At 38.3% G+C, this 20,664-nt stretch overlaps 2 protein-coding genes across 2 annotated transcripts; one reads left to right on the top strand and one right to left on the bottom strand.

Annotated features, from left to right (window-relative positions):
- Window positions 1–1,125: 1,125 nt before the first annotated feature.
- Window positions 1,126–3,389, bottom strand: LOC140016464 (uncharacterized). Its single transcript, XM_072069987.1, has 3 exons — window positions 3,384–3,389; window positions 3,019–3,141; window positions 1,126–1,854 (listed from the first exon to the last, which is right to left on the bottom strand). Exons 1-3 carry the CDS (start codon window positions 3,387–3,389, stop codon window positions 1,126–1,128), a joined length of 858 nt encoding a protein of 285 aa, XP_071926088.1.
- A 1,527-nt stretch (window positions 3,390–4,916) lies between these two features.
- On the top strand, window positions 4,917–8,680 carry LOC113715903 (uncharacterized). The gene is made up of 6 exons (XM_027240207.2): window positions 4,917–5,267; window positions 6,143–6,294; window positions 6,432–6,568; window positions 6,687–7,818; window positions 7,963–8,077; window positions 8,180–8,680. The coding sequence occupies exons 1-6, from the start codon at window positions 4,917–4,919 to the stop codon at window positions 8,678–8,680; spliced, it is 2,388 nt and encodes a 795-aa protein (XP_027096008.1).
- Window positions 8,681–20,664: the final 11,984 nt, after the last annotated feature.

Genomic DNA, 20,664 nt, shown 5'->3' with positions numbered 1-20,664 from the left:
TTTTTTCTTCTTTTTCTTTCTTTTTCTCTTTTCTTCTTTTTTTCCTTTTTTGCTGAAATTTATTATGAAGACAAAAATAAATAATAAAAAAATAAAATAAAATAAACCTAAAATTGAAACAAATAAAGCTAAAATCAAATAAAGTTTGAAAAATCAAAAATTTGGTGTCTACAATATGCCCAAAGAGTTTCTCCAATCTGAAGATGTCAATCCCTTTTCGATTTATCGATGATTTTCTTCAATATATTAAATAATGTCTTGTTGAATGTTTCAACGAGTCCATTTGCAGCAGTATAGTACATGGAAGAGTTGTATTATTTGAAATGAAATTTTTTGCAAAGTTTATTCATTTCTATATTGCAAAAAGATTTACCATTATCGGTGATGATATAACGTGAGACTGCATATCGATAAATGATGTGCAAATGAATGAAATCAACTACATTTTTCTTTTTGACCTCTCTTAGATAAATTGGTTCTGCCTACTTTGAGAAGTAATCTATCGCTGTCAAAATAAAAAATGTATCCGCCAAAAGATTTTAGAAGCGGTCCAACTATATCCAAACTCCAAGCATCGAATGGCCAATAAACCACAGTTGGGTGCAATGGTTCAGGAGGTTGATAGATGAAATTGCCATGGAATTGACAAGATTGACATTTTCTAGTAAAATCGATGCAGTCCTTCACCATCGTTGGCTAATAGTATCCCAATTTTTTAATGCGAAAGTGTAATTTCGGACCAGATTGATGAGCATCACATATCCCAGAATGAGCCTCCTCCATTGCTTGCATGGTCTCATCTTCTTCAAGACATCATAGAAACACTCCATCAAATGACCTTCGATAAAGCGTCCCTTTGTAGTAAATGAAGCGTGGAGCTCGACGACGTATATCAAACCTTTTCTTGGGGTCTTCTGGTAACTTTCCATGATTAAAGTAATCCATGATAAGATGATGTCAATCCTCTTTTTCAATTTCATGGACAAAAATGTGATAAGCATTTTCCTCCCCACTATTATTTCCTTCATCAAATATCGGAAGTATGACCCAATTTTGATATATTGAAATTCGATTTCGATGAAAAGGTAGAGTGATCATAGATGCCAATATTGCCAAAAAGTCAGCTTATTGGTTGAATTTTTTGGAGATATGTTCTATAGTGATATTGTCTAGATATCCCATGAGTTGTCTTACATACTTATAATATGGGATCAATTCAGGTTTCTTGACATCATAAATACAAAGAAGTTGATTTATCACTAATTTTGAATCACCATAGACTCTAAGATGCAACTGCTTCATGTCTACAGCCGTTTCGAGACCGAGAATTAATGTCTGATATTCGGCCACATTATTTGAACACCGACACGTTAAAGTGAAAGAATACGACAATATAGCTGCTTCAAAAGTATAAAAGATAATTCCCGCACCAGCTCCATCGCGGTAAGCAGCTCTATCGAAATACATCGACCACAGAGATTCGACGATAAACATTTCTTCATCGGGGAGTTCATCAGTCAACTCCCACTCGACAGGTATGGGATGATCGGCTAGAAAATCTGTCAATATTTGTCCTTTGACAGCCTTCGCAGGTATATAAATAATTTCAAATTGTTGAAACTGAAGGCACCATCTCGCAAGCCGGTCAGACAGTACAGGTTTTGCCATGACATACTTAATGGGATTATACTTGGATATGAGTCGAACAGTGTGTGCTTGAAAATAATATTTCAACATCTGAATAGCAAATATAAACGCCAAACACAACTTCTCGACGAGTGAATAATTCAACTCATTAGATGGCATCATCCGACTCAAATAATACAGCGCATTCTCCTTACCTTCATCATTTTCCTGAGTAAGTAAGGCCCCAACCAACCTTTATTGAGCAGAAATATAGAGAATCAATGGTTTATCTAAAATTGGCGCAACTAATACAGGGGGATTCATGAGGTACGTTTTAATGCTTGTAAAAGCATTTCTACAAGTTTCATCCCACTAGAAAAATACCCCTTTTTTTATCAGTACACTGAAAGGTTGGTATCGTCCAGCCAAATTAGAGATGAACCTCCGGATGTAAGTCAATTTTCCTTGAAAGCTCTTTAATTTATGGATATTTCGCGGTTCAAGCATGTTCACAATGGCATCAATTTTAGATCGATCGACCTTTATTCTTCGTTGATGAACGATGAAACCGAGAAACTTGCCAGAAGTTATTCTGAATGCGCACTTCAAAGGATTCATCTTTAGTTGGTATCTCCGAAGGCGTTACAAAATTCTTCGAAGGTCTTGAATATGATCTTCTCGCTTCTTTGATTTTACCACAAGATCATCAACGTAACACTCCACATTTTTATAGAGCATATCATCAAAAATTCTTTGCATTACCCTCTGATATGTTGCTCCAACATTTTTTAAGTCAAACGATATCACCTTGTAGCAATAAATTCCCTTAAGAGTGCAAAAGGCAGTGAGCTCCTCATCTTTGGCTGCTATACGTATTTGATTGTAGCTAGAAGATCTATTGAGAAAGGATAGTACTTCATGTCCTGTTGTAGCATCTACTGTCAATTCTGTGATGGGGAGTGAAAAATCATTTTTGGGACAAACCTCATTTAAATATCGAAAATCAACACAAATTCGGATTTGCCCATTCTTCTTCCTCACAGGGGCAGTTCTTGAAATCCATGTTGGATATTTCACTTCTCGTATGAATCCAGTTTCAATCAACCTATTTATCTCATTTTTTATCAAAGGAATCAATTCGGATCAAAAGCGTCTTTGAGTTTGTTTGACAGGTTTTGTTTCTCGCTTGATAGACAAATTATGGACAGCGATCCTTGGATCCAAACCAGGCATTTCTGAGTAATTTCAGGCAAAGACATCTTTGAATTCGAGCAGCAAATCAACATACTCTTTCTCTTCTTCAGGAGTCATACAAGAACTTAAATAAATTGGGCGAGAGTCGTCACTTGTGCCAAGGTTAATTTTTTTTAACATATCGACTGTATTTTTTACTCCTTGTTCAAATTCAGTAGGAGCGTCATCTGCATCTTCTTCTTCTTCTTCAGGATTACTGATCGTAATATGATGGCAGGAAGCAATACTCTCTTGACCCTGTTCTTCAAAGATGATTTCGATCTTTACGTTAAACAAGTTTTCATAATGCATAAAGAAATTGAAAACTCGTTTTCTCAGAACATTCTTCTTTATTGGAGTAAGATTTCTTCCTTGACAACTTGGTACTCTTGTTTTTTAATGCCTAATCTCTCATGGACGAGCGGTTTCAAATTCTTCGATTGTAGGCCCAGTCTATCAAATACAGAAGTGCGCATTGATTTATTTCCCAATCTATCGAAAACGAACCTCTTTCGATTTGTAACCTCCATTTCTTCGTTCACATAATTACAACTTGCCCTTTTGATCATTATACGAACAGGACATCGATGAATTTTCGACATTATAGCCTTTTTCTTTCAACATTTTCTATGTAGGTATCAATTCATGAGTCTTCTCGCCAATCACTTCAGGAGGAAGTTTGCCCAACGCACTCTTCTCATTTGGGTTACAACCTACCTTAACAAGAAGTCTATATGCGTTTGGATCAAAATCTTCTTAAGTCCGATTAATTGGTAGTGAGTAATGTTCTACTGCAGGTTCTTTTTTGGGATGGACAAACCCTTGCAAGTTTGCTTTTTCACTTTTAATAGGCTCTATTTTAGTGAGCGGAACATTTAATGCGTAATTCCTAATAAAAGAAGACTGACCTTTTTCTCTCTTTGATTTTGGAATATAACGCAAAATGGGTATTTTGGAATCTTGACTTTCTTTCCTTACTGATTCTTTTCTTTTTGCTTCTTTTTAAAGATAAAATTTAGCGTCAGTAAAGTGAATCTCGGTCTCAGTGAAAGGTTATCATCGGCACCAACATTTTTAACTATACCGTTTCAATAATATTTGAAATATTGATGAAGAGTAGACGGTATAATTTCATTCTCATGAATCCAGGGTCTTCTCAAAAGCATGTTATAAGAGGTTTTGGCGTCAATAATATGGAATAACACACTTGAAGACAACTCACCAATGAGCAATTCAAACCTTATGAGGCCAATTTCTCTTTGTCTCCCTTGGTTAAATTCTTGGATCATGAGACGGCTCTGGGAGAGCTCATTGCTTGAAATTTCTAATTCTTTCATAGCACGTACGGCATGATATTGATAGCAGATCCCCCATCTATGAGTATCCGATTCATCTTCTGTTCTCGGACATATGCACTAATAAACAAATGTCAATTGTGGGTTTTAAAACCAACTATTAAATTATTATCATAAAAAATTATAGTCGTTGTACAATTTACTGGTGATTTATCATCAATTTTGAGTTTTTTCTCAAATTCAGTGCTTTTGGACCTGTTGAGAACTTTACCATCGCGTATATGGATTGGAAATGGAGACAGTGCTGGTTTTTGGCAGGAACTAGTGGTAGAGAATTTACCCCAGTACTGCACTCACTGCTGTCGCCAGGGTCATGGCGAGAACAATTGCCATGTTTTGCATCCGGAGATGCGTCACTCTTCTGGGCAACGGGCCAAACTGGGGGATGTGCAGCGGGGGCAGGAAGAGAGGTCCTACGCGCTGGCTGAGGGGGCGGCTGGAGCACAGCGGCGAGAGAAGGAGGAGGTGCAGCAGCAGGGCTTGCTAAAGGGCCCAGCAGACACTCCCAATGGTCCGGCAGTGCGGTCCTCCATACTGGTTGAGGGGACGGCTGGAAGTCAGTAGCATGGGGTGGAGGAGTTGCAGCAGAAGGTTTCGCTAGGAGAGGAGGCGACGCTTCAGCAAGAGGAGTACCAGCTGCAGGCCAAAGGGGTGGGGCAGCAGCCTGCCATGCTTCAAGCGTTGGAGATGGGTTGCTCGGAGATGGCTACTGGCTTAGTAGCGGGTATGGGTGTGGGGCGTATGTTGGGACTGATTGGGAAAGATGACGGCTCTATGGGATCGGTAAGGGCTAGGAGGGAAGTGATGGAACAGGAGGAGGTGTGGACGTGTAGGCTTGAGGAAGGAGATGGGGTGGCGGATGAAGTGGCAGCGGTGCAGCGACAGGTTGGAAACTTATCACCTAGGGGCGGGGGCGTTGAGGTGCGGATTCAAGAGGGATCATCACCGGTGGCCGTGTTGCACCTTGACCCGGTGGTATCTTCTAGCAATTTTGAACAAGAGGTAGATGGGTTGGGGAAGGCGTTTTTGGCTAAGGGCGCGGCATTCGTGCTGGTTTTTCCTCAGATAGGACCCTATGACCTAGGGGTGCTGCTTCATCAATTTCCTTTTCTATGTTATCTTATGATTAAGGTGCTTTTTTGGAATATAAAGGGGGTGGCTCGTACCCCTAATCTATCACATCTAAGAAAGTTAATCAAATTGCACTCTTTACAATTAGTAGTGGTTGTTGAGCCTAAGACGGGTTTGGACAACCACACTGCCATTAGACTAAAATTGGGGATGGACTACTACCTCTCTAATCAGGGGGGTTTCGTTTAGGTGTTTTATCAGTCTCTGTTTACTTGTCAGTGTATCGGGGAGTTGTCACAGCATCTGACAATCCAGGTGCGCTCTCATTTATTTCCTACCCCTATTCATTTGTCTTGTATTCATGCTAAGTGTACGGGACACGAAAGGGAGATTTTATGGCATAACTTATTAAGAGATAACCTAGGGTCGTCTCCGTGGTTCTTAGTGGGGGACTTTAATCTGATCACAAATGGTGAGGAAAAGAGGAGGGCCTGCCATTTAGACATTCGGAGGGTGTGGACTTCCTCAATTTCATGTCCGAAGCAGGAATGGTGGATGCAGGGTTCTCAGGGTCAAGGTATACCTGGTGCAATAATCGTCTGGGCCCAGCTCGGATTTGGAAATGCCTGGATAGACTCCTATTTAATGGGACAGCATTGGGGATGCACCACCAGGTCACAATTCAACACTTGGGTAGGGATCCATCGGATCACGCTCCATTACTGTTATCTGTGGTAACGCGTCTGGACAATAAACCCAGGCCTTTTCGATTTTTGAATATTTGGACCATGCATAAGGACTTGTTGGGGGTGGTTCGTGAATGCTGGGCACAGCCGATGGGTGGGTCTCCTATGTAGGTATTGGCAGCAAAGCTGAGGGGTATGAAACAGGTACTGAGGCAATGGTCTAAACTTTCGTTTGGAGATATTTTTGAGACAGTCCGGGGCGCTGAGCGCGATTTGGTGGATATAGAGACAAAGTATGACTTAGATCCGTCGGATGCCTTGCGGTGTGAACTACATCAAGCCTAGGCACGATTGCGTCGAGCTCTTTCGATCGAGGAGGGCTTCTGGAGGCAGAAGGCACGTGCAAAGTGGCTTCAAGATGGGGATAGAAACTCGAAGTTTTTCCATTCATTAGTGGCAGAAAGAAGACGTCGGTCAGTGATTCATCGAGTGAGGAGGTCAACGGAGAGTGGCTCGACGAGGAGTCGCAGATTGGTGAAGCGGCGGTTAGTTTCTTCCAGGAGCTTTTCACGGTGGAGACAGTTATCCCAGCAAATGGTTTGTTGGAAAACATTCCGAGTTTAGTAACTGCCCAAGACAACGCTGCACTAACAGAGATCCCGCGGCTCGAAGAGGTTAAGGACATAGTGTTTGCCCTAGATAAGGAGTGTGGCAGGGCCGGATGGGTTTACGGGGAAGTTCTTCACTTTTACGTGGGAGGTGGTTGCCATGGATGTGTATCGGGCAGTGGTAAGCTTTTTCTGTGGGATCGAAATCCCTAGGAGCATCACGGCAACATCGATTGTGCTACTGCCTAAGGTGGAACACCCTCAGGATTTCACTCAATTTAGGCCTATTAGTCTCTGTAATTTCGCTAATAAGATCATTTCAAAACTTCTTTCGGAGAGACTAGCTAAGATATTGCCCCGTCTCATATCTCCACAGCAGAGTGAATTTGTGAAAGGGAGACAGATTGCGGATAACATTTTACTTGCTCAGGAGTTGGTGTCAGACATTACGAGGTCTAATCGGGGTGGGAACGTGGTGATTAAGTTGGACATGATGAAGGCGTACGATAGAGTCTCGTGGCCGTTTCTGCTACAAGTTCTTTGCTGCTTTGGGTTCTCTGAGACCTGGATTGATATGATCTGGCACCTGGTTTCTAACGTCTGGTTCTCGATTTTGGTCAATGGCGCACCTCAAGGATTCTTTAAGTCATCACGGGGTCTCCGGCAAGGGGATCCCATCTCACCGGCCTTATTTGTCCTCGGCGCTGAGGTGCTATCTCGAGCCTTGAATACGGTGGCCACTGAGCGACAGTTTGTTCCTTTTAAGGTTCCTCCTCGGTGCCCTGTTGTAACGCACTTGGCGTACGCCGATGATGTTATCATTTTCTCTAGTGGTGCGCGGTCCTCTTTAACTCTGATTAAGAGGGTCCTGGAAGAGTATAGTATGACATCGGGACAGCCGATCAATTCACAGAAGAGTTGCTTCTTGACTCATCCAAGGTTTCTGGCTCCGAAGGCAGCAATGATTGGCCAGGTGCTAGGGTTTCAGAGGCAGGCGTTTCCGGTAAGGTACCTTGGATGTTCTTTGTACATGGGACGGAGGAAGAAGATCTACTTTGCGGATGTTTACAATGCGGTGGTGGCTCGGATCTTATCATGGAAGCATAAACTTTTATCTATAGGAGGTCGGGTGGTGCTAATTAAGAGCATGTTAGCCTCAATGCCCGTACACTTACTCATAGCCGCTTTTCCACCAAAGGGGGTCATTGTGGCATTGGAAAGGGTGTTCGCTGATTTCCTGTGAGGGACGTCTGACTTTGGGACTAAGTTTCACTGGATTCGGTGGGAGGCATTATGTAGACCGCGAGAGGAGGGAGGTATCGGTTTGTGTGGGCTGAAAGATGTGCACGACTCGTTCTCTGTTAAGCTTTAGTGAAATTTCAGGCAACAGAAGTCACTCTGGGCAGAGTTCATGGCAGGTAAATATTGTGCCGGTTTACATCCTTGCCTGGCGGAGGCAAGCCAACGGGGATCCCTCACGTGGAAGAGAATGAGTTCAGTATAGCAAGTGGCGGAGGACAGCATCAGTTGGATCGTTAATGCGGGCTTGATGAATTTTTGGCATGATAATTGGTTGGGGACTGGGGCGTTATGTCAAAAGGTGGAGATCTTCCATGACCACCTGGTTGCTGATTTTGTTGACCGTAGGGCTTGGAACATTGTCATGCTTAATCAGTATTTGGATGCAGGTTTGGTGGCGCGCGTCCTAGCTATGGACCCACCAATCTTTCAAGGTCCTGATAGAATGGTTTGGGCTTTGACACCATCTGATAGTTTCTCCACGGCATCAGCTTATTTCCTGGTCCGACAGGGTGGCCACAGATCATGGAGTGTGGCAGCCATCTGGCACCAGTGTGTTCCCCTTAAAATCTCTTTCTTCATGCTGCGGTTATTGCAGGACAGGCTCCCCACCATGGACAGACTGAGGGGTGCTAGGGTTCAGGGCCCTTCTCGCTACTGGTGTTGCCAAGAACCTAGGGTGGAGGACTTGGATCACATTTTTTGTGCTGGAGAGGGGGCAAAACGAGTCTGGCGTCACTTTGAGATACGTCCGGGGGAAATAGAGGCGGTACATATGGCGCGGCATATGATTTGGCTTTGATGGATATGGAGCGGTAACACAAAGGTCTTGAAATGTTTATATAGGATCCTCCCAGCAGTGGTCTGCTGGGAATTATGGAGAGCGCGGAATAGGGGTGTGTTTGAAGGACAACGACTGAAGATTAGGGCAACTGTGAATCGGATCGTTTAGTTACTGGGCGAGCTCCTGCAGACCCGCTTCCCATGGATGAGGTCTATATCCTCGTGGGAAGAGTTACTTCGAGAGATAGTGTTATGTCGAACGCGAGTGAGTATTCAGCCCGTTCGCTGGATTCCGCCGCTAAGGGGTGGAAGTTGAACTCCGATGGGTGTTCTCGGGAGAACTCAGGGAAGAGTGGAGGGGGTGGGGTGGTGCGGGACTGTCATGGGAATTTTGTCTTCGGCTATTCAGAGTTTTTTGGTACGATGAGTAGCCTGCATGCAGAGTTGCGCGGACTGCTTGTGGGAATAAAGCATTGTATGGTTCGAGGGTTCCAACAGTTACATGTTGAGGCGGACTCGTTGACGTTGATTCGGATCGTGCAGGGGGATAGTGCATGCCTATGGCAGTTGCAGAGAGAGATGGATAATCTCCTCCAATTTCGTCACTGTTTTCAATCCGTCACGCATTGTTATAAGGAAACGAATTCACCGGCTGATCGTCTAGCAAATTATGGAGTCGATTCTGAGGCAAGGCAGGTCTTTACTGCTTTTGCCGACCTACCCCGGTTAGTCAGGGGGAGCCTTAGGATGGATAGGTTGGGCTTCCAACGTTTCGTAGACGGGTGGTGGGACACTCATAGCTGTTGTCTCGTCTGCTTTTTCTTGTGTACGCATGGTTTCAAGCCTTTATAATAAGAAATTAAGTTGTTAAAAAAAATGCTAATTTGTGTGACTTGAAAATTTTTAGCCTTGATGACATGACAAGAAGTAGAATTGTCATCATCGTCACTTAAATACCCCTTGGGCATAAATTTTCTCAGTGTCACAGGTTGTCGAACCTCTTGAAGGAACAGATGACTTGAAGAGACTGGTGTTACGGCCACTCCTTTTTGTTTCTTTGTTGCATTTCATTGTTTCATTGTCACTTTAGCTTTTGTCGAACAAATGCTTTTCGAAAAGATGTACTTCTTTATTTTTTGGCTTGTAAATCCCCTTTCAAGTGACTAAAGTTCATCCTTCATTGTCATCTTCAATAACATCTTCAATTGAAGATTTTTCAAGTTCCCCTATTGCAGACAGAGCATTGCTTGATGTGGATGAAACTTCTATCGGACAACACACAGATCCAAACATTATTGTTGTTTGGTTTGCCGATATTTTATTCCCATCGAGGAGAATTTTTCCTTGACGGGCTAATTCCATAATTTTGTCTTTAAAGACAAAGCATTTTGTGAGATGATGGCCAATTAGGCGATGATAACAACAATAATTTGGATCATTGACTCGATCGACTTCCTCTGGGCACTTCATTTCGGGAAGTTCAAGGAGGTTCTCCTTGAAAAAATCATTAAACATCCCTTGTAAATTAGATTCAAAAAACGGGTATTCCTTTTCTTGCATCTCTTTTAGAGTGGGTCTTCTTACTGACTTATTTTGGGAGAAGTCTAGCTTTACGGTGACCTTTCGACTCACCTTGATAGCAATCTTTATGGGAGCCGTGTTTATTATCATGGACTCTTTATTATTGAGTTTTGAAGGGAGTTTGCCCCCTTTTTTTATTTTTTTGTCTCTCATGGCTTTGACAAGACGGCTGCACTCACGAAATTTGAATGGGAAACCCATTAGTTGCATTGGTCGTGATGTTTAGTTCCATATCATGAGCGCAAGTAGCTAATTCTTCAAATGTGTTTGGACGTATACCTTGTAGAATATAACTTAAGCTCCAATGTATTCCTCTGATGCACATTTATATGGCAGAGGGTTCAGATAGTCTATCTTTACAGTTAAGACTCAGACTTCTCCACCTATCGATGTAGTTGACTACACGTTCATCCTTCCATTGGCGAGTGTTAGTCAATTCCAATATAGTAACAGTTCTTCTAGGGCTGTAGAAGCGATTCAAGAACTCTTGCTCCAGCTGTTCCCAACTGTCAATGGATCCTAGTGTGAGATCAGTGTACCAATCAAATACATTGCCTTTCAAGGATTGAACAAACTGTTTGACTAGCAGGTCACCATATGTTCCAGCATTATTGCAGGTTTCAATAAAATGGGTCACATGTTGTTTTGAACTGCCTTTTCCATCGAACTGTTGAAACTTAGGTGGTTGATATCCAGCAGGCATTGCTAGGTTGTCAATTCTAGCAGTGTAAGGCTTGGAGTAGGTAAAGGTTGACTTTGAACCACCCTCCTTTTTGTCTTTAATCACGTTTTCAACAAGTTTCTTCAGTTGTTCTACGTGAATAGTTCTCTCGGCAGTCACATATACTTCTTTCACATTGTCCTCACCTTTAGAGGAGAGAATTTCACGCTCTTGATGCTCCTTAGGGTTCACATGATTTCTTTCAGGAACGTGATCTTTTTGGGTGAGCAATTGAGCGATAAGAGTATCTTGATCTTTGATGTGTTTCATCATGGTTTCCATCACTTTGGACATGTTCGAAACTTGTTCTTCGAGACTTAAAGTGTTTGTCATCATAGCAGGTATTGCAGCAGAAGAGACAGCGGGATCTTTAATAAAAAATTTTGATTGAAGAGTTTCATAGGAAGAGGCTGATCCAGTGCTTGATGAATCATTATCATGCTTAGAAAATTTGGATTTGGATCCAAGTTCGAGCATGGCAAGAGCCTTCTCAATCAAGGCAGAAACGTCTTCGATCCCCATCATGGAAGAATAGCTCATTGGTGATGTTGAACCAAAGACGGGAGTTGACGCCGATGGAACTTCCATGCTACTTTGGGTGGAGGCTCTCGTCATACTCCTTGTCAAAGGACCAATAGTGCGGGTATTGGTAGCAACATGTGCAGCTTCCTGAACAGGCTTAGCATCAGTAGCATTGGAACGTGCAATTATGGTTTTATTGCTCTTTGGTGTCATTGATGATGTATGTAGTTGAATATTCGAAGAGAAGAGATGGAAGGCAAAGATGGTCCCATCGGGGATGCCAAAAATTTGTACGTGATTAAAATTTTAAGTCTGCAAAATGACAAGGAAAAAGGAAATACACGACAAATATGTAATATATAAATTTAGGAAAATATGTGTGTACAATCTCTGAAATTTTCTCGAACTTGTAGAGAGTTTCCTTCGATTCTCCTCCTCGAACACCAATCCAAGGGCTTCGTAACTTGTTCCTGGATCCACCACCGATTCCTTCAAATCTTGAGATGGAAGATTTGAAGAACTTGGATGATATTTATAGACTTAACTCTTGATATATGGGAGATTTGGAGAGTTTGAAGATCCAGACCTTTGTAGCTCGGAACTTCAGTATTTGAACGTATGAGATGCCTCTTGGTGTCTGTCCCCTGATTTGGTAGAGAGACCCCTATTTATAACTGTGGTATGAGGTAGAGGTTAAAGACTTGTATACCACTTTACTTGTCTTGCAAGACGTGCAGTCATATTAGGACTGTGCACTTAAATATTATCTCTTCATTTTGTATTTACTAATAAAGAAATAATACCAATAAGTAATTCCTTGATTAGCCAAACACGTGACGTGGTGCCATTTGATTGGACAAGCTATTGCCGTATATAAGAAATACATACAAATTAAACAACTCTAAATATTATCTCTTTAACAAGAAATAGATATTTAGATGTCTATCCAATATACATGTGATATGATATGATTTGGTTGGCGGAAACATCCCAGTAATTTCAATTGATTGAAACACCTCGACTTGACACGTGACAAAGTATAATTGGCCATTTAATAACCAATTTTTTCAAGTGTACATGACATACGGCAATACCTGAATGGATAGAAATAAGCCACAAAAATAATTTATAAATCAATGGTAATTCTAAGAATTAATTGAAATTCCACTGTCTACACTCTTCTCAAGCTCTGCCAAGATGAAGAATGTTGACCTTAGTCCCTAACTTTTGATGTTTACAAAACAATAGATAATACTAATATCTCTTCAAGAAATATTTTCAATTACGAAGCAAATTAGATTCAAAGATCAAGTGCAATTGAAAGGGACAAAGGCTGCTGAAAGCTGTCGGACGCTTAGATCGGACGTCCGATAATCATTGCGTAACTTCGGATGCTGAATATGTCTCCACCGAACGTCCGATAGAAACAAGATGATTTCTCAAATCTCTTTGTTTGTTGTCGGACGCACAAAGAGCTTGCACCGGACGTCCGATAGAATTGAATACAATTTCTCAAACTCACTGCCTGCTGTCGGACGCAAAAAACAAGAGTACCGGACGTCCGATACTCCAACGACTAGTTGATTGTTCAGCTACTTTCTATCCGTTGAAAGTATTAATGAAGCACTTTCTTAGTCTCCTATAAATAGAGTATGATCAGAATCTTCAAATAACTTTTGCACACTGAAGAAACAAAAGATCTATAGTAATTTTAATGAGAAAATACTTTACAAGAAAAATTTGTAGTTTTAGTGGTGTGAGATTCATTATAAGCTTTTCATTTGTGAGTGAATACTTCATGAGTGTAGCTCTGCGAGGGTTGTCCTGAGGGATAGTAAAACGTCCTAATTTGACCGAGTGGAGTTCGGGGCAAGGAGGAGGTGAACGTTCCTTTGTACACAAGAGTGATTGTTATTCATCAACTTGAAGAAGGTTGTTTCAATTAATCTACAAGCTCAAGAGGAGTTGAGTAGTTAATTGATTTGCAATTCTTTCCTTTTTATTTACTTATTGTTACGTTTGTGATCTTTACATTGTTTATCTCTTTCACTTGGTTGTCTTCGATCCTTACAATTGGTATCAAAACTTGGTCTCCTAGAGATTAAACTCAATCGATTTGGGAGTAAAAATGACAACCAATAATGCTATTTTTTCGAAAGACATTCTGTTATTAGACCACCTATGTTTAATGGGTCAAATTATGTGAGTTGGAAAAAAAGAATGATTATTTTTTTGCAATCTATCGATATTGAATTGTGGTTTATTATTAGTGAAAGTCCATATGATGTCTCTCTTATAGATGAAAATACTCATAGATCTAGACCAAAAACAAGAAGTGAACTGACTGCTATGGATAGAGCTCATCTCACTTTAAACGCAAAAGTCATGAATGTGTTATATTGTACTTTAAACTCAAATGAATCTATTAGAGTCAAGAGTTGCAAGTCAGCTAAAGAAATTTTGGACAAATTGAAAGAAATTCATGAAGGTAGTGAGAATGTTAGAGAACAAAAGAAATCTATCTTAGTTACTAAAAATGTGTCGTTTAAGATGGAACCTCATGAAAATATTGATCAAATATATTGTAAATTCAATAATCTCATTAAGGATTTAGAAGTGTTGGAAAAAGAATACTCTCTATGTGAGAAAAACAGAAAAATTTTGAATGCCTTATCCAATGATTGGGAGAGTAAAGTGACTGCCATTGAAGAAACTAGAGATCCAAATTCCTTACTTATGGAATCTCTTATTAATTCTCTAATCTCTTATGAGTTGAACCTTAAGTGCAAAATGCAAGAGGAAGAGGATACGAAAATAAGAAGAAGCATTGCTCTAATGGCATCTCGAAATGTAGATGATTATGTCTCCCTAGATGAAGAAGATGCGGAAGCTGATGATAGTGATCTAGCTCTCATCGCAAAAAGTTTCAAGAGAATCCTCAACAAACGAAGGATCAGAAAAGGAGGAAACAGCAACTCATTTCCAAATCAGTTCAGCAACACAAGAAACAAAAGAAAGCAAGAGTACAATAAAAAGTAAACTGATAATGTTTTGAATGCGACCAGTTTGAACACTACATGAATGAATGTTCAATGAAGAAGAGAAAAGGTGAAAGAAAATCAAGATTCAACAACTTCCAGTTCACATGGAATAAATGCAACTCCGATAGTGGAATTGAAGAGCAAGAAAAATCTGCTCAATTGGCTTTCATGACCATTGGAGATGATGAGATAACATCTTCTAACTCTCAATTTGAAAGTGATGATGATCTTGAATCTTTCATTATAAAATTGCATGATAGTTTGAAAAAATCTTATACTAGAAACAAGGAATTAAAACATAAAATTAGTTTTCTTTTTCAGGACAGTGCACGTCTTTTTCAAGAAAACAAAAGATTGAAAACTGAAAGTGATTTCTTAAAAAGGAGTGAGACTATTTTACACTTTGAGCTTGATAGAAAAACAAGAATTTGTGAAATGTTAAAAAATGAACAAGGGAGTTTGACAAAAAGAATGGATGATCTTAATCAGTTGCTTCAACATAAGAAACAAGACTGTTTTCAAAGTAATAAATCAAAACCTCATTTTGACACTTATCAAAAGAAGATAAATTCTGCTGCAAATGAATTTGCTATTTATAAGAGAAGACAAGTAAGATTTATTAAACCTGTTCATGTAAATAACTCTTTGGTTATGTATAATTTTTGTTGTCAAAAAGGTCACATGAAAAGTGATTGTTATGTGAGACAGAATATGAGAAGCGACATGAAATGTATGTGGATAGTTAGACATGATGCTAACTCTAACAAGTAGGAGATTTTGGTAAGATTAATGAGATTCTTATTCATAACATTTTTTGGTAATTCTCTTTTGATGTTTTTGATGTTTTGAACTGAGTTTTTCTTGATGTTTTTTAATATTACTGAATTTGTATGATAATAAAAAGGGGGAGAAATGGATGCTATGTATAAGGGGGAGTTATTCTGAGATTATAAGTTTGAATGCAATGAGTGAGGGGGAGCTTATGCTCATATGCTCAAACTTTTCTTTCTTCCATCCATTGTTTTGTCATCATTAAAAAGGGGGAGAATGTTGACATTGGTCCCTAACTTTTGATGTTTACAAAACAATGGATAATACTAATATCTCTTCAAGAAATATTTTCAGTTGTGAAGCAAATCAGATTCAAAGATCAAGTGCAATTGAAAGGGACAAAGGCTGCTAAAAGCTGTCGGACGCTTGGATCGGACGTCCGATAATCATTGCATAACTTCGGACGCTGAATATGTCTCCACCGGACTTCCGATAGAAACAAGATGATTTCTCAAATTTCTTTGTTTGCTGTCGGACGCACAAAGAGCTTGCACCGAACGTCCGATAGAATTGAATAAAATTTCTCAAACTCACTGCCTGCTGTCGGACGCAAAAAACAGGAGTACTGGACGTCCGATACTCCAACGGCTAGTTGACTATTCAGCTACTTTCCATCCATTGGAAGCATTAATAAAGCACTTTCTTGGTCTCCTATAAATACAGTATGGTCAGAATCTTCAAATAACTTTTGCACGCTGAAGATACAAAAAGATCTAGAGTGATTTTAGTGAGAAAATACTCTACAAAGAAGATTTGCAGTATTAGTGGTGTGAGATTTATTGTAAGCTTTTCATTTATGAGTGAATATTTCATGAGTGTAGCTGTGCGAGAGTTGTCTTGAGGGATAGTAAAACGTCCTAACTTGACCGAGTGGAGTTCGGGGTAAGGAGGAGGTGAACCTTCCTTTGTACACAAGAGTGATTGTTATTCATCAATTTGAAAAAACTTGTTTCAATTAATCTACAAGCTCAAGAGGAGTTGGGTAGTTAATTGGTTTGCAATTCTTTCCTTTTTATTTACTTATTGTTACGTTTGTGATCTTTACATTGTTTATCTCTTCCACTTGGTTGTCTTCGATCCTTACAAAGAAAAAGTGCAGGAATTTTGGTCCAAAACAAAGTTAAGTAGATAGGAAAGTTTGTTAGTCAAACACCTCTTGGATTCCCGCCACTTGTCCCAACAAGATTGAATCTCAAAATTTTCTTTTCTCTCTCTTATTTTGGTCAAGAATTTCGGCCACTTTAAGGATATTTTAAGGTTGATTTTTCTGAAATAAAAGCAAGGAGATTAAGGTAATAAAGTAGCATTCAAATGATGTATTCAATCGATAGCAAACGGTGCACGTCGGTTCGAACCATTTTTCATTAACTCGCCCGTACTAGTGTTTTAACTTATGATTCACTAATTTATTATTATCACTTCTAATCATACACTTTTTCTTATATAAAACTCATTCTTAACCACCAAATTTAGTACACACACCTCCACAATTAATCACACTACCAAAATACGTGAAAACCCTAATTTACCCGAACTGTAAAACTAAAGGTAAAACTCTTAAATCTCTTATTCATTACAACTATTGAGGGAGTAAATGAGTAGTAAAGATATTATAAAGTAATTTAATCAAAATAAGAGGAAATTTTAAGAAAATATGAGCAAATTTTGCCAATCGTCACAATAACCAACAACATACATCTATTAAAAGGTCTCAAAACCAACCAAACAAACCAAAATATCAAAGTTGGAAACCAGTTTAAAGAAGAAATTATAAGCGGCAGATTTGTCATCTTTCGATGTTTTGATCATAACTGTAGTTAGGTATATCGGATCGAAGTAAATTTTATGGCGTTTCGAAGCTAAAACATAGACCTACATTTTATATGAAGACGTCGACACCCATTTCTCACATTTTCAGGATAAAAAATGGACGGTCAGAAGCACATGAAAAACAAGTAAGGAAAATTAGAGGTTTTGTGCAGTCAGGAGTGACCTGGCCAAATCATAAGCTAAAATGATCCAATTGATCTGAAATTTGGCAGGTAGAAATTTAATTCAAATCCTTATAACTTTCATGGTTTGTCCAAAAGCTGATTTAGTCTAAAATATGGAGAAATTCACAGCCCAAATTGATTCAAAAAACAAGGCAGAACTAAAATTCACCACTAAATGCTGGAAATGCAATTTTCAACTATAAAAAGTAATAAATATGCCACTAATCACTTCGCAAGTTCCATTTCCAAGCTCAATAACAACATTCGCTAGCTAAACATCAATAATCAAAGTTAAAAATACAAACCTAGCTGAAATTTTCACTACATAACCCAAAACTAGAAAATCATCCCTAGTATGCCAAGATTCAAAGCTTCTATACCATACTTAGTAAGATTAAAAAAGAGGAAGGGAGTGGATCATCTTATACCTTCCAATATTTGTTGCTCAATGAAGAACCAAGCTTTTTCTCCTAAGACTTTCACCTTTCTTAGCTTCCTAAGCACCAAGAGGTAAGTTTAATCGGTTTAGTTTTTGAGATTTCAAAGTACGGGATGTCGCGTTGTATATTTTGAAGCTATAGGGGCTTTTCTGTGTATTAGATTTACCATAGGGGGTTATTTTGTATTTTACCCTTTTCTTTTTGGATGTTTGATCTTTGAGCCTACTCCCCTGTTGTTCACAACCAGCTCTACTGTTTTGATAGTGTGTTTCTTTACCTAGAGAGTTTCTTCTTCTTTTTCTTCTTCATCTCTCTCTCTCTCTCATTTTGTTGGGTTTCCTTAACTGAACTATCATGGGATTTACTAGATTTCCGATTTTGTTATTTTTCTTAATTCACAAAATTTTCTCCAAGTATTTTAATTACAAAACAAGCCCCTCTTTATTATTATTGTTTTTGGAATATTACAGGTCTATTTAGTACGGCTAGCAAGCTTTGTCAAATTAAATAAAAAAGGTAAGATAAACAAGTTGAAGAGGGTTTTGTATGATTTGAAACAATCCTGATAGCATAATGTACTAGAAATGCTTACTTTATTGTTCTGGTTTTTAGAGATGTCTATGCAAGCACATTTCATACATTAGATCTTCTTCTCATGTGATGTCATATTTCCTCAAAGTGGAGGTTTTTTTTTCATCTAATCATGGTATTTTTATTTTTCAAAAAAAAAACATATATATAGTTGACATTTTGAAGAAGTTTAAGATGAATACAATAAAGCAAATTTTAACTATGGCAAAAAAAATATAATTAAAGTTAACTGAGAAGGGCACTGATGGATCTATGGATTCAAAACTTTTGTGTGGAGTTTGAAAATATTTGACATCTACAAGACTAGACATCAATTTGAATTTTGGTTTGATTAGCAAACTTAGGAAGAATCCACACTTACAAGCATATGAGAGGATGCTTAGGTATATTGCAACTACTAATACTCAAACTCATGGTTTTTTTTTTTTTTTTACTCAAGTGATGATCCAAGGTATCTAGTTTTCCACGCGCACAATAAGTATACTGACATCCAATATCACTTCACATGTAAATTGGTTTGAGATAGAGATTGAGATTCAATTTGTGCGTACCTGACAAACAAGATGATGATATTTTTATGAAGGCATTTGTGAAGTTAAAGTGAATGTTGGGCATGTCCAAGTTTGAGAACCTTAATTTGAAACAAGAACTATAGAAAAAATTAGACCAAATTTTTAGTATTTTGTTTGCTTTAATATGCTAATGTTTCTTTGTGTAGTTTGACTAGGTAGGTCCAATGCTAGTATTCATTAGGAGTTGCATAGGATCAATTTCTTGGAGTAGTACGTAATTGGTTGTTATAAGGGTGCTTATCAATTAACAATTAGTAATTCGGTAGTCCTTGGTTATTAGAGAGGCAAACGGGCAGCTGCCATCTAAATTTCATTACTTTATAAATAGTTTACTACAATTTCACTTATATACTTTTAGTCAAAATTAATCTAGTTACTATGAATCCATTGCTTCTCCAACATATATAAATAAATTGGGATAACATAAATTACCACTCAGAATAGTGCTCGATTTTTTCTCAGCTAACCCGTTCTTGCTGCCTTCTCTTTATGGCTTTACTCTCAACCTTCTCTTCACTGTTTTTTCTCTATAGGAAAGAGATCTTCAGGTCAAGATCTCGCTTTATCTTCAACTATTTTTGTTTTATATTTAATAAAGTCTCCCCTAACTTATTTTACTGAGAGTTTTCTCTTTCTTAGTGTTTATTAGTAAAAGTTTTCTTCTCTCCTAAGCTATTCTAAAGGAAGTTTTGTTTAATTTTTTATCATTTTTCTAAGATTGAAGAGTTTTTTCATATCAATATATTAGATCTGAAATTTCTTAGATATTCTCATCAAAGCTCAATATTGATTTTGAACATGAACCAATTGGATGGCAGATCTGAGAGAATAAACATGCATAAATACTTATATAGTAGTTTATGCAATTGGTCAGATCTGATGGTTTGTGATTCTTAGTATAATTTCTTATTTTGTAACTCTATTAAATGTAATAATTTATCAGATCCGATATATTTGTGACGTGTTTTATATATTTTTTGTCATTAATACAACTTTCTTTGTCAAACAAATCGTGTTGGTCAATGAAGCAAGTTTGTTAATAATATTGGCTTTTGTTTTATCCCAAAAAAAATTGGGATAACTATCCTATTTTTTATAGTCAACTAATTTAGCATGCTAATTTGCAAGAAGTAAAGAATTTACTCCAAAGAAGTACGCTCTATGAGGAAAACTAACAATAAGTAAATAACGGTTTTATGAATTTACATAAAATAAATAACAAAGATATAAATCATTTGATCCATTTTGTTAGTTATTTAGTATGCATTTTGTTTCAAAACTTTTTCCCAGAAAGCTCAAAACTAAAAGAACGAAATATGAAATTCTGCTTTGACCCTCAACTTGTCCTTCTTTTCTCTTATCATATGCAAGAATTCTTGTTCGATTCTCAACTCTCCTCGTTTTTCTTTCTCATTGTAAGGTTTAGAGTCTCTCTTAAACTAAAAATATTTTGGATTATTACATGTATACTTTAATGAGGAGCTTAATTCACATTAGAATATATCATTCCACTCAATTAAAAGGATCTTAGAATACCTAACTTGGGAACTACTACCAATAATGCCTACAACTAAGAAAAAAGATACGATTGCTAATGACTGGATAAGAAGTACGTACTAATTAACACTAATTCTACACACCGTGTAATTTCAACCTTTCTCTTTTTGACCTGCATTTAGCATTGTTTTTAGAGCTACCCGTGATTTCATT

This window comes from Coffea arabica, chromosome 11c (genome assembly GCF_036785885.1).
Source record: "Coffea arabica cultivar ET-39 chromosome 11c, Coffea Arabica ET-39 HiFi, whole genome shotgun sequence".
Lineage (NCBI taxonomy): Eukaryota > Viridiplantae > Streptophyta > Magnoliopsida > Gentianales > Rubiaceae > Coffea > Coffea arabica.
This window is presented reverse-complemented; position numbering and strand designations above follow the sequence as displayed.

Coding starts and splice junctions, on each gene's coding strand:
- LOC140016464 (XM_072069987.1), bottom strand. Junction 1,855..3,018: donor CTACTGAATTTGAACAAGGA/GTAAAAAATACA, acceptor TTACTTACTCAG/GAAAATGATGAAGGTAAGGA.
- LOC113715903 (XM_027240207.2), top strand. CDS start 4,917: ATGGCTACTGGCTTAGTAGCGGGTATGGGTGTGGGGCGTATGTTGGGA. Junction 6,569..6,686: donor GACAGTTATCCCAGCAAATG/GTTTGTTGGAAA, acceptor GGAGTGTGGCAG/GGCCGGATGGGTTTACGGGG. Junction 8,078..8,179: donor CGTGGAAGAGAATGAGTTCA/GTATAGCAAGTG, acceptor TTATGTCAAAAG/GTGGAGATCTTCCATGACCA.